The 14,179-nt window shown below is 40.6% G+C and overlaps 1 protein-coding gene and 1 long non-coding RNA gene across 2 annotated transcripts; one reads left to right on the top strand and one right to left on the bottom strand.

Moving 5' to 3' along the window:
* The first annotated feature begins 3,254 nt into the window (after nucleotides 1–3,254).
* On the top strand, nucleotides 3,255–4,938 carry LOC145429483 (uncharacterized). Its single transcript, XR_013909732.1, has 2 exons — nucleotides 3,255–3,511; nucleotides 4,308–4,938. It is a non-coding gene; the product is annotated as an uncharacterized LOC145429483 (long non-coding RNA).
* Nucleotides 4,939–7,632: 2,694 nt separating this feature from the next.
* fgg (fibrinogen gamma chain) lies at nucleotides 7,633–11,132 on the bottom strand. The gene is made up of 9 exons (XM_026171496.2): nucleotides 10,760–11,132; nucleotides 10,628–10,675; nucleotides 10,320–10,506; nucleotides 10,114–10,198; nucleotides 9,550–9,680; nucleotides 9,142–9,275; nucleotides 8,546–8,730; nucleotides 8,103–8,380; nucleotides 7,633–8,003 (listed from the first exon to the last, which is right to left on the bottom strand). The coding sequence occupies exons 1-9, from the start codon at nucleotides 10,820–10,822 to the stop codon at nucleotides 7,819–7,821; spliced, it is 1,296 nt and encodes a 431-aa protein (XP_026027281.1). The 5' UTR covers nucleotides 10,823–11,132; the 3' UTR covers nucleotides 7,633–7,818.
* Nucleotides 11,133–14,179: the final 3,047 nt, after the last annotated feature.

Below are 14,179 nucleotides of genomic sequence, written 5' to 3'. Positions count from 1 at the left end.
CGAGGGCCTGAAGATCACCAGCATACAACGCTGATTTTCGGCTTTGTCTCTTACAAACAGAGATTTCTCTAGATTCCCTGTGCACTGCAGATGATGATGAAATATTAAAAGTCTTCCATATTTTACACTGAGGAACATTATTCTGAAATTGTTCCACAATTTGTAGCCTCAGTTTTTTGCAGATTGATGAACCGCTGCCCATCTTTACTTCTGATAACTCTGCCTCTCTGAGATGCTGATTTTTTATACTGACCTGCTGTCAGCTAACCTAATTAGTTGAAAATGCTCCTTCGGTTGCATTTTCTTGTCAGTTTACTTGTCAGTACCACTTACTTCAGTACCAGCACCACTTATGTTCAACCTTTTGTTATCCTGGTCCCAGTGTTTAAATTCAAATTCATACAGAGTTAACATCTTTCAAGAGGAGCCGGGTTGCAAGGGCAGCAGCTTAAGCAGAGGCGCCCAGAGCTCCATGTCCGTGGCCACCTCCTCCAGCTTGTCCAGGGAAACACAAAGGTAATCCCAGGCCAGCCGAAAGATATAATCCCTCCAGCGTATCCTGGTTCTGTCCTGGAGCTGGAGCCTCCTCTCAGTGGTAAGTGCCTGAAACACCTCACCGAGGAGGCATCAGCAGGTAGCCTTGTCAGATGCCCGAACCAGCTCAACTGGATCCTATAGATATGGAGGAGTTGTGGCTTTACTGTGAGCCACTTCCGGATGGCCGAACTCCTTACACTGCCTTGTCCCTTACGAACAGAGGGAGGGGCCAACTACCCTTCGGAGCTCATTTCAGCCGCTTGTATTCGAGATCTCATTCTTTCGGTCTCTACCCAAAGCTTGTGACCATAGCTGAGGGTGGGGATGTAGATCAACCGGTAAATCAAGAGCTTCGCTTTTACACTCAGCTCTCTCTTCACCATGATGGATTGGTACAGTGTCCGCATCGCTGCAGCACAAATCCATCTGTTGATCTCCCGCTCCACTTTCTCCTCACTTGCAAACAAGACCCCAAGATACTTAAACTACTCCACTTAAACTTGTCCCGGACCAGTAGTGAGCTCTCCATCCTTTTCCGGTCAAGGATCATGGCCTCTGATTTGGAGGTTCTGATTCTTATTCCCGCCACTTCACACATGACTGCGAACTGCTTCATTGTGAACAGTGAGATTGATCATTGAGAGGAAAAAGGTCTGGTCCAGTGTTGCATGACTGAAATGAAAACCACATTGTTCCATCTGTATCAGAGGTTCAACTAACGGTCAGATTCTCCTTTCTGTTTGGAGCTCTGGGCGCCTCCATTCAGATTCTCCATCGGTTCCAGTTCCATCAGTTGACAGCTCAGCACCTCCGAGTGCCCAGAACATATGGCCACAGATCTAATTATACAATTACAAAATTGATCATCGACCTGAGGCCTAGGGTCTCCTGTTGCCACATGCAGTTATGGACACCCGCAGGTGCTTGTTATGGACAAACTCTGGTTTGCTTCAGTAACAAGTCCAGTAACAAAACACCACTTAGATTCAGATCTGGCCCAATCAAACCCCTCCAGGGCTCACTGTTAATGCCCACATGAGCGTTACAGTTTCCCAGTAAGATGACAGAGTCCCTAGGTGGAGCACCCTCAAGCACCCCACCCAGGGAATCAAAGAAACCTGGTACACTGAACTGTTGTTTGGCGCAAAGATGCAAATGACAGTAAGGACCTGTTTCCTGACCCGAATCCTGCCATCTATGTTGGAAAACTCCACCCCCTCTCCAGGAAACTAGTTCTAGAGCCCAAGATGTGCATTGAGGTGAGCCCAATTATATCTAGCCAGTACCTCTCGACCTTATGCACTAGCTCAGGCTACTTCCCCACCAGAGAGGTCATGTTCCATGTTCCAGTTGCTAGTCTTGGTTGTCGGGGATCGGTCTGCCAGGGTCTCTGCCCCTGAGCGCAGCCAGCACACATTGCACCTGACCCCCAACGGCAAATCCTGAGGGTGGTGGGCCTACAGGAGGGTGGGCCCACGTCCCTTATATGGGCTGTGCTCGGCCAGGCCCCATGCACTAAAGCCCGGCCACCAGGTGTTTGCCCTCGGTCACCCTCCCTGGGCCTGACTTTAGGGCAGGGCCCAAGTAACTCTATATCAGGCAGGGTGAACTGCTCCCTGGATCATCTTTTCATAAGGGTTTTTGAACAGCTCTTTGTCAGGTCCTTCACCCAGGACAGCTTTGACATGGGAGACCATAGCAGGGGACAAAAGCCCACCAATAACATAGCCCCTGTCACGGTTCTGGGTCAGTTTGACCCAGTATTTTGAGTTGTTGTGTTTTGGTGTGTTTTTGCATTATGGGTTATTTTCTTATTCTCTTGTAGTGCTTGTGTTGGTGATGATGATGATGATTATTATTAATCTATGTTTCAGTTATTCTTGTTTAGGGATTAGTTCTTAGGTTAGTGTGTATTGTTTCTTGTTTTATTTTGAAGGATTGTGTCTTATGTCAGTGTGTCCAGCTTTGCTCCTCCTGTCTCGTTAGCCCCAATGTCTCCCAGCTGTGTCTCCCGTCTGTTTTCCATTCCCTGATTACTTCCTTGTGTATATTAGCCCAGTGTTTGCCCTTGCTCAGTGTTGTGTCGTACCTTCAGAGTCTACCTGTGTGTTCCCAGTTCTGGTTCATTGTTCTGTTCATTGCCAGCAATAAAACTGTGGTTTTCTGTTGAAACTTGGCTTCACGAGTCCTATCTAAGGAGTTTTCAGAGCTGTTAGTGAGAGCATTAAAAATGTCTCTCTTTTAAGCATCTCAAGTCCACCAAACTGTTTAACTCCAGCCTGCTGTCCTCCTGCTGTGATGCGGCTGAGGGGAATGAGCTTCATGGTGGTCTCTTTCAGGGAGTACCAGCGGTTGTGCCACGTGACCCAAAGGATGCTGTTGTTGAAGCCATATTCACCAGCATCCTTTTCAGTGTACCTGCCACCTGCATAAAGATAATGCAAACAGTTTAGACCTCACATTAATTAGTACTTTTGTCTCTGTCACAGAATTGTGGATCTAAAGTTAGTTTTTGGTGACAACTGTTGAGTCATTTTTCTTCTTCTTATAAGTTAACCTCGCTACTAGAGCAGTCGTGTTTGTCTTGTCCACAATTCCTGTCTTACATAATCTGTTATCGTGTGTGTGAGTTTGTGTGTGTGTGCCTTTTGTTGCCCTCTCAGTCAACAAGCTGTATCCTGAGCACAACTTGGAAGTTAGAGCTAGTAGTGAGCAGGTAAACCCTCTCATTGCTTAACCAGAACTCTGTGGTGAGAGATAACCGAAGCCCTCCTTGTACTGGGCCCAGTTCTTGTGGAAGTACAGACTGCCATCACGTCAGGCATTAAGAAATGAGCAGAGACAAGAACCATTTGTTAAATTCTGACAGATTTTTCATCAAAAACTGACGACAGAGGGAATTTATGAAAAATTATTATCGAAGATCAGAAAACAAATGTTTTTACACCTGGGACAGGCTCCAGTCTCACAATAGGTCAGGAATTGCTCTGTTTCTTTTAAGGGTTTTACATAGTAAAGACCACTTTTGGTGGCTCTCTTATTTGCTCTGTCTTGGCAGTGTAAGGAAAACCAAAATAAAAAAAATCAAGTAAAAACCATGCAGAAATTAAGGCATTAGATGTAAGTCACGTAATAATTTGCCTTGTGTGCTCCAGTAGGTTCATTATGATCAATTGACCTATGCTACTGCAACTCAGGGGGACAATTAGCTTCCCTTTTCTGTAGAGAAACAGTGGTGTTGTATTATTACAATATGGGTAAATTACTCTCCAAGTGCATATTTTTAGAGGCAGATCCATTAAAATCATCAGGATATAACTTCAACCACTTTTCATGTGGTTTTGTTTAGTTTTGATTCTGACAGCAATGTGTGGTATTTTGCATGATTTTGCATAATTGAAGGTAGTGGAATGGCACACTTTAACCCTAGACTTTAGTGCTTCCTAACATTTACTCACGTCCGCCCCCTGCTGGTTGACACATATCAGGCAGACAAGAAAGATTTTAGTTTATAGTGCTACAGCTAACTTTCAAATCTGCAATGATGTGGGAAGAAAATAAACTTTACATGGACGGGCATGTGGTTCCTGGGACACTTACAAGGAGGGCAGAATTTTTTTTATAATAGCCAAAAAGAAGGAAAAAATTCAGGAGAGGGAAATGTAAGATGTAAGAAGAGAAATAGATCCTACAAGAGTAAACCGTGTAAAGACTTTCAGATAAGCAGAAATATTCTAAAAGTATGTTGTAAAACATGTTTTATGTTTTAGATTCTTCAACATAGACAACCTTTGCTTTGATTACTGCTTTGCACACTCTTGGTGTTCTCTCGATGAGCTTCATGAGGTCGTCACCTCCATCTCATCCCAAACCATCTCAATGGGATTTAGGTCAGGTGATTGTGGAGGCCAGGACATTGTTCCCCTTCTTGGTCAAACAGCTCTTACACCGCCTGGACGTCCAACTAAACATAAAACGGGTGGCATGTTGCTGCAGGATGCTGTGGTAGTCATGCTGGTTCAGTGTGCCTTCAATTTTGAATAAATCCCCAACAGTGTCACCGGCAAAGCACCCCCACACCATCACACCTCCTCCTCCATGCTTCACAGTGGGAACCATGCATGTAGAGACCATCTGTTCACATTTTCTGCGTCGTGGAAAGACACAGCGTGTGGAACCAAAGATCTCAGATTTGGACTCATCAGACCAAAGCGCAGATCTCCACTCATCTAATGTCCTTGTGTTTCTTGGCCCAAACGAATCTCTTGTGTTTGTTGCTTTTCCTTAGTCGTTGTTTCTTAGCTGCTATTTGACCATAAAGACCTGATTCGCATAGTGTCCTCTGAACAGTTGATGTAGAGATGTGTCTGCTACTGGAACTAAAATAAACTGTGGCATTTATCTGGGCTCTAATCTGAGGTGCTGTTATCTTCAGCGGTAGAGGGGACTCTTGGTCTTCCTTTCGTGGAGAGGTCCTCATGTGAGCCAGTTTCGTCGTAGTTCTTGATGGCTTTTGCAACTTCACTTGAGGACACATTTAAAGTTTTAGCAAGTTTCTGGACTGACTGACCTTCAGTTCAGTTCTTAAAGTAATGATGGACTGTCATTTCTCTTTACTTAGCTGATTGTTTCTTGTCATAATATGAAGTCTAACAGTTGTCATATAGGGCTGTCAGCTGTGTACCAACATGACTTCTGCACAACACAACTGATGGTCCCAACCCCATTAAGAGGGCAAGAAACTCACAAATGAACCCTGAACCAAATAACATGAGAACTCAACATTGATGCAATTTAACAGAAGAAAGACAAAAATACAAAATAAACTCAAAACGCTGGGTCACAGACCCAGCCCCTAACACTTAATGACAACAAAGCAAGTTCCCAATAACAATTACTCATTTTTTGCATTGAGGAGATGATGAAATTGTTAGATTTGGATTTGCAACTCAAACCGAGTCTCTTTTGTAACATACTTTATTTACCTCGATAATTGTTCGAAATAACTCAAACAAAAGTAAAAGTTGACTACAAACTACAGCATTCGACTACGATGTAAACATAACCAAAAAAATCATTACATGGGAACATAATTTCAATCGAGGAGTAAAATACAAAATATCAATACATATTATTATAAGTCTGACTCTCTTACTGCAGAAAACACCGAATGATTTATACTTTTACACAGTATTCATCACAGAAATGTCAGAATTTAAAACATTTTTTTTTATAAAATGAGAATGTTATTTGTTAATTTGGGGTTGGGGGTGGGGGGGGGGGTGGGGGGGGGGGTGTCACGGGCCATAGTTTGGTTATCCCTCCTCTTGTACCTGACTATGTTTGCCCAGAAGAGAACATCTATCAAAGGTTATCCAGTCTAAACTTTAACCTAGCTGTGTGTGGGCGATGCCTGTGCCGTGGGATGGCAAATTCAAACAATCTAGTTTAAGATGAATATTTTACTGACATTATTGTGAGATTAGTTTAAAAAACTAATAAAAAAAAACCCCTAAAACAGAACAAAAATATCACCGACTGTCTTTGGTCCGTGTTCATAGCAGTTCATGTGTCATTTGGCATAATTATGTACAAAGGATCTGGTGGAATTTGAACTCCATGAGATATTGATGTGAGTCTGATGATGCGTCTGGACAAGAACAACCAGTACAATACAAAATAAATAAATGGTGTTGGTGTGGTTCAAAAGAAACACGGCAGTGATTTTCCAATAACTCTGCAACAATACGACAAATGGCTTTAGGTCAGACAAGCACACAACACGGTTTGTTCAGTTAGCAACATGCTGAGATCACACAGTAACTAATTCATTAGACCACCTGCCATAAAAACAGGAAAACACAAATACTTTGTAAATCTCTCAAGAAATTGTTTTAAACCAAAATTATATCATTAATGACGATAACAAAAATTATGTTGCTATTTTTTAAATTTCAATTTCTAATAGACAAATTTGATCTGGCACACTGAACTTCTCACAAATTAATGGAATAATTATTTCAGTAAATGTATTTATTATTCAAGTAAATGAATAACTATTTTTTAAAGCTGCATTTTTTTCTGCTTTTTGAAAAACAGTAAATGTGAAAATTCATGAATAACAAAAATAACTATATTGTGGCATTAAAAATATTATGTTTAAAGAGCTTGCACATAAAAAATAATAAAGAATTGCTAGTCAGTATTTTTAGTACTTTTACTTGCTTTTACACAGCTATGGCATAAACCTCCCTTGCATTGGGTGGGGATCTAATTAATTTGTGAAAAACTGTATCCATATATATATATATATATATATATATATATATATATATATATATATATATATATATATATATATATACATATACATATATTCGTGCTGTCAGCGTTAATCTCGTTAAAATGGCGTTAACTCGTTGATTGTGTCCAGGGGGGCAAAGATGGAGATGGAGATCTGGAGGGGGGCGGGGGGCAAATATGGAGATTTGACGTGTTAATGCGGTTATGGCGTTAATGTTATTCTAACGACATTAACGCTGACAGCAAATTGAATGAATTCTTCGATAATAAAAAGGTTGAAGGTATAAGGGGCATGCTTATTAAGCTCCTACCTTACGTTTCATTACTGTAATGAAGATATTCTCTGAAGAACCCTTTATGTACTCGTACTGAAGTGTTTCCAGCTTTTTGGTGTTGTGCTTTGATGGTCGCTGGCAATGCTGATATTTTACAACTGCTCATTTTATGAAAGAGAAAAAATCATGGCCTAGTTTCCGTGTTTTGTTGCTTTTAGAGTAAACTCAGTTGGCAATAAGTTCTGTAAGAGGGCTTTGATGTGGCATTCAGTTTGTGGGGTTTATTACAGCAAATAAAGTGGACACAACATAAGTATTTAAGGTGGCATTTATGTCAGGGCATGTCTTCACACACAGGTGTATATAACTGACTGTTCATTATACCTTAAGACAGATTTTTGTTTCATTTAAACATATTTTTTGTTGGTTTTATAATTCAGCAGCTAGCCAAACTGACTTTACATTAATGTATATCTGAGCTGACAACAACTTGATCCATATAAATATTGACCACCCATTTCTAGAGAAGCAAAGAGCTTTATTTAAAGATGTGAAAAACAGTGAAGAGGAAAAAGGAACTCAGATATTCTGGAGACATTACAGAAAAACAAAAAGTCAGTAAGTTTCTATGGAGGCATTTTATTTAGTCTAAGGAGTTTTCAGGGCTGTTAGTGAGAGCATAACAAAAACCTGGTCCCTTTTTTTAAGCATCTCCAAGTCCACCAAACTGTTTAACTCCAGCCTGCTGTCCTCCTGTTGTGATGCGGCTGAGGGGAATGAGTTTCATGGTGGTCTCTTTCAGGGAGTACCAGCGGTTGTGCCACGTGACCCAAATGATGCCATTGTCGAAGCCATATTCACCAGCATCCTTTTCAGTGTACCTGCCACCTGCATAAAGATAATGCAAACAGTTTAGACCTCACATTAATTAGTGCATTTGTCTCTGTTTATGCTAACTATGGCTGCTCTTAGCCAGGAGGGTTTTACCCTGGTAGTATTTTCCATTCAAATGTGCAGCATGACATCTGTTCATCCACCAGCCAGAGCCATCCTGCTGAGCACAGTTTCCGTCGTACTTGTCGTTGTCCTTGTCAAAGGTGCTGAACTGCATGCCATTGTGTGCTGTGTAGAACTTGTCGCTGGGGTCCTCTCCAAAGTCAAAACCATCAAATGCATCTCCTGCATCTCCACCAAAGTAGAAACCGTAGGTCATCCGGTACATGTCGATCTCTGGTCCCACTCTGAACATGTTATAGTCGGCATACCTGGAGAAATACGGCCACCGAGAATCGTGGATCTAAAGTTAGTTTTTGGTAACAATTGTTGAATCATCTCTTTTCTTCTTCTAAGCTAACATCGCTACTAGAGCGGTCATGTTTGCCTTGTCCACAAGTCCCTTTCTTACATAATCTGTTATCGTGTGTGTGTACCTTTTGTTGCCGTCCCAGTCGACAAGCTCTATCCTGAGCACAGTGGGGAAATTGGTGCTGGTAGTGAGCGCGTGAATCTTCTCGTTACCTAACCAGAACTCTGTGGTGTCATCTGGTGAGAGATAACCGAAGCCCTCCTTGTACTGGACCCAGTTCTTGTGGAAGTCCAGACTGCCATCACGTCTCTGTAGGCAGGAAGGCGTGATCAGATTCATCAGTTTATTGGGTGGTTTCTCCACTTACTTAACAAAACATTAATGATTTAATGCCTTCGTGGCTTAATGAAAATTGTAGTGAATATTTAATTTTACATAAATTTAGAGATTAATTAAAATAGATCACAAACGTTTCATTTTATGATTTCTGTTATTAAATCACTGTCGTGATTTCTCAAGTCAAAGGGACGGTCCAAAGAAATGCTAATGACACCGAAGAGGACTTGTTTTTAAAGCCAAAGCCTCGATTTTTGGTTACTCTTAGGTTTCACATGTACGTGACTTTTGTCTGACTCTTATTATTCATTTCCATCCCAAAATAAATACACAGGAATCACTTAATGTAAGATCAAGATACTTATTTCCTCAGATGATACGTACCCTTTGAATTACTGTGAAGCCACGTCCAAAGCTGTCAATCTCACAATAGACCAGGAACTGCTCCGTTGATTTTATTGGCTTCACATAGTAAAGACCGCTGGTGGTGGCACCCTTGTTTGCAACGTCCTGGCAGTCTGATTAGAAAAACGCATTTTAAAAAATGAGCAGCCTATTATGAAACACAAAAACCTGAATATTTTCTAAGTTGGGTAAATAATTATGTAATCACATCCACTAGAAAAGGTCACAGGACATTACATCTAAGATAAATGTTTGCTCTGCTCTGAAGCAGCATATTGATTTAGCCTGTGACTAAACGCTGAAAGAGAACAAATGTTGTTTGGATGAGACAAGATTGAGAAACTTGTTGTGAAACGGACCTAGAGGTCTGTTTCTTCTTTTTTTTACCTGTTCCTGTGGTGGGTTGGATCCCAACTGTGTCTCTGCAGGGCTCATTGCATTTCTGCTGCAGCTGATTCGAGAGCTGTTTCAAGTCTGCCATTCTTCTGTCATTGGAGGAGATTACGTTCTGAAGTTCACTGGAAGGGAGGATTACAGTCTATGACATGTACCTTGGTTTTATACATAGATAAAAAGCTGAGATGAATCCTGAGTATGAACCCAAACTTATACAAAGATCTAATATAACGTATAAGATCAAAGATTTTTAGGGACATAGGGTGGGTAACAAATGTCTCCTGAGTGCATTGAACTGTGGGAATAGGTGGACACTGATGCTGCTATGTATCGAGATTCAGTTTCAAGCTTCCTTTAGAGTTTTGTGTTTTGCACATTGAGAACATGACAGAAGTTCATGTTTATTCAGCAACAACACATTATATTAACAAAAAGAATCATTTATATGTTGTTGATTTAAAAAAAATCAATCAACAGATGAGCATTGTAACCAAATGCAGTGGAGTAACTAACTGTTATAAGAGTATAAATTGAACTTTTGGTAAGGTAACTTACAATATTTGCCGTTCTTGAGCAGTTATGGTCTTCTGAAACCGAACAACATCATCCAGGATACTTGTTGACTTTTTGAAATGCACGTCTGAAATGGAAAAAATGAGCCGGTTTGACCGTATTCTCGATTTCGCATCAATATGCTGCTCAACCTGATCGCATCAATGTAAGTGTTAAGATGATTAGATGTCACAAAATAACTGCGTTACCCGGGTCAGAGCTCTTTTGATGTGCCACAGCTGTATCTTTCATGTAGGTAATTGTTTCTTCAGCCCCTCGAGTCAAATTGGCAATTGTTTCCAGTTCCCTTAGCAAGCTGTCCAAATCCCGGTCCACCGTTTCTGTATATGTTTGCATGTAATCAGCAACTCCACATGTGGTTGGACAGTATTTTCCCTAAACACAGATGGAGCATGTCAACAAAACAAACAAAACTCTTTACGATAGTGTGCTTTTATAGAAATATAATCCATCCCGAAAGAACATTTAAAGCTTTGACTTAAAGCTGCGCACTTACAAAGCCATCATTGAGCCTGCATTCTTGTATGTTGTCTCCTCGGATTTGCTGCACAAAAAAGGAACAATCAATACAATTTTTATGCTCAATAAAACTACATCAGCAAAAGTGCAACAGTGCTCAGTGACTTACTGCTGACGAGAAAGAGAAAAGTAATAAAAGTCCCCCTGCTGTTGTAAGAAGTGATGGAGCCATGTTTCTTTGGTTGCCAGTTGTGGTTTCGTCTCGTTGGAGAATGAAGAGCAGCTCGACTCTGTTGGTTATTTATCTGAACAAGGTCCTCAGTCCAGACTTTGATAAGGGGTTCATAGGTAAACAATCCCACTCACTTTGTTGTGAAAATCCTGTGACTCAAATGTCCAACAGCCATCATTGTCAGGAGCTGACGCGGTCTGAAACTCATAGCTGTGGTAAAGGACACTTGTATGAGATCGCCATGTACTGTACGTCTTTGTAAACTCTGGTGATGGTAAGGCTGTCAGCAAGTTTGAAGAAATCGTGACTCATCTTGCACTTTAAGACCTGACAGTATTATTGAATTTGGAAACCAGCGTAATTGAGCTCGTTCTAGCCAAGAGTTCAGATTGTAACATAGTTTATTTACCTTTCTTAATCTTTGCTTGATAAAACAAACAACAAGCAATCCTTGTAAAAATGCCATAATATGTTCTTGTGAACAAAAACTGGATTTTATATTTTAGACTGATTAAAAATGACAATTATTAACAACACAAAAGATAGTGTTAAGTGTCCATACTGACAATAACCAAAATTACACATTAATAAATTATTCTGGCTTGCTTAATTTACACTTGCATGAATGAGACTTTTCTCCCTACAACAGTAATTTTATTTAATGATCACTTTGATTCTCAATCAGCCGGTTAAAATTATTACTATTCTTTACTATCCTAACAAGGGTCCCCCAACCCTAGCAAAGTAGTTATCTGTGGTTTCTGACATGTGATGATATGGTCATGGTATAAATCAGGAAAGGCCTTCATCATAACTACAACGGGCAGCCTACTTGTAAAGCCTTTAAAACCTTTCTGTAGTGAATCCACCAAGCCTTATAATGTCGCTAAAATATGTTTACTAGATAAACTGTTTTACAATAACAGGGCAGGCTGTGATGCTTTGAAACTTTTATTTTGAAAGTTGACTGCACGGGCATGTAAAACCAACCACTAGTGGCTGTGGAATCACAATAGACCCCACAAGACACATACTGTATACACAGGACACCAAACACACCACCAAACTGATGCAGTGAACTGACTTTTAAATGGTTATTTTTTGTTGTTGTTGAGCGAGAACAGACAACTCTAACACCATTTTCAGAACTATCTAAATCTTTGAAAATAAGCTACATAAGCAGCACTGAAGTGCACCAAAGTAAGCTTTGCCTTACTGAAGTTTCATGAAAACAAGTTTCTGTTACAAAGTGTCTGTGAACAAAATGCTGTTGGAAATAATCATAGTGGAATAATCCCTGTGGACTTTGCAGTCTGTATGTATGCAGGGGAACACTAACGATCCTCTTCCTTAATTCTGCAGGAAAAATCTACTTTTCTAGGAAAACAAAGCAGCTAAGTTACAGGCTTAATTTATAAGGAGCACATGTGCTGCTGCGTTATTGTTGTCTGAGCTGGAGTCAAACTGAAGCAAATACAGACCAACGTGAAAGAGCAAAGAAAAACCCCAAACTGTGGCGTGTGGTCAAAGAAAGCTCAGATATGATTAATGAGTAACTGCAGCACTCTTTGTCAGTGGCTAATTCCAATTTCATGGACACATCAGTGTAACTAACAACAGCTTTGTTGTGGATGAATCCATTTTAAAACATTTTTTAAAGTTGCTTTATTTTAGAGGGACATATAGTCCCATTCAGGCCATCTGAAGTAATCTCATCATCAATGAGCATTTAATCTGCATGCAGGGTGAGTGTTAGCAGATTACATTTTTTAGACAATACTGTGTTTCTGAGGGAATTTACATTTTTATTGCATTCATCAATAGTACTTAGTTGTTTAATACCCATAAGACAATACATGAACACATAGTCAGATTTACTCCACAGTGTCCGCAGACACTGCAATAACAGTAGTATAACAGCTAACTGAGTTAATGAACCCAGTGCATTTGAGCCCTGAGCCTTCTTGCTACATAAAAATACACATACTGATACATGTATACATCATGAGGAATTTTTTGCTAGCCTTTATACTACTCACCCTTGGGGTTCCCTGTTGACAAATCAATCAACAAATCAGCTAATATATGCCATCACACAATGCTCTGGGAACGTGACTGTAATCCCTGCTCATACACGTCAAATGATCAGGTCAATGGTCAATGGTAACTTTATTGTCCCTGATGGGAAATTGATTCGCAGTATGTCAAAACAAACAACAACCATACAACCAACACATCACGTACACTCATTAAAAAAATACTATGGGTATTAAATCACTTACATCAAGTGCTGTGGGGGCAGAGAAGCACCTAAAAACCTAAAACAAGCAGTTTCAAGGACCAGAGTTTAGAAACCAAACATTATTGGGGCGATTGTGGCTCAAAAGTTGGGAGTTCGCCTTGTAATCGGAAGGTTGCCGGTTCGAGCCCCGGCTTGGACAGTCTCCGTCGTTGTGTCCTTGGGCAAGACACTTCACCCGTTGCCTACTGGTGGTGGTCAGAGGGCCCGGTGGCGCCAGTGTCCGGCAGCCTCGCCTCTGTCAGTGCGCCCCAGGGTGGCTGTGGCTACAATGTAGCTTGCCATCACCTGTGTGTGAATGCATGGATGACAGGTTGTGTAAAGCGCTTTGGGGTCCTTAGGGACTAGAAAAGTGCTATACAAATACAGGCCATTTATATTGTAATGCAACTGCATAATGTTGTAGGAAATGACATACAACTAAATTAAATCAAAGTGTTCATATTTTTAATATGTTTTTTTCAATTTAAAGAGATGAAGGAGACACTAGTCTTAACAGCAGCTGACATTACGTCCAATCCGGATTTGGCTCCTTGAAGGATTGCTTCATCCCCGGGTCAAAGTTCAAACTCTCTTCTGTGCCTCGTTTTACTGAATAGTCTTGTGCCATTAAATTTTTTAAAAAACACAACTAAGTAAACAGATCCTTCCAAAGATGGTGTGTAGTTTTAAAAAGGTGTAGCTGCTGAAAATAGTTTTTTCTGTGGCCATCTCTGCAAGGTGCTGTGAGCAAACACACCTCTTGTTATTACAACAGAACAAACAGTAAAGATACATGTGACTTAATATAGCTTAATAATGGTTGATCTGTGGGCCCCATGTTGACATTAAATGATAAACCTTGACTACCTTTGTGTGACCAGGTTTTATTATGTGGAAAAAAAAACAAGCCCAGGATGGATATAAAGCCTCGCTGACCTGAGAATGAACTGCCAGGCCCATGAACCTAAACAGTGTTGAACTTTTGCTGAACTTTCTAGAGACACCAGATGGAAAGTGCCTCTTTCTTTCTCTAAGTGCCATGAAGACACAGGCACGCTCTCTAAACACCGGGTTCA

This window comes from Astatotilapia calliptera, chromosome 6 (assembly GCF_964374335.1).
Source record: "Astatotilapia calliptera chromosome 6, fAstCal68.1, whole genome shotgun sequence".
Classification (NCBI taxonomy): Eukaryota; Metazoa; Chordata; class Actinopteri; order Cichliformes; family Cichlidae; genus Astatotilapia; species Astatotilapia calliptera.
This window is presented reverse-complemented; position numbering and strand designations above follow the sequence as displayed.

Bases quoted from the DNA above. Each gene is read 5' to 3' on its own strand.
- fgg (XM_026171496.2), bottom strand. From the start codon at position 10,822: ATGGCTCCATCACTTCTTACAACAGCAGGGGGACTTTTATTACTTTTC. The intron at 9,681-10,113 runs GTAAGTTACCTT...CCTCCCTTCCAG, and splicing joins GCTCAAGAACGGCAAATATT to TGAACTTCAGAACGTAATCT. The intron at 8,004-8,102 runs GTAAAACCCTCC...ATCTTTATGCAG, and splicing joins GAATGGAAAATACTACCAGG to GTGGCAGGTACACTGAAAAG.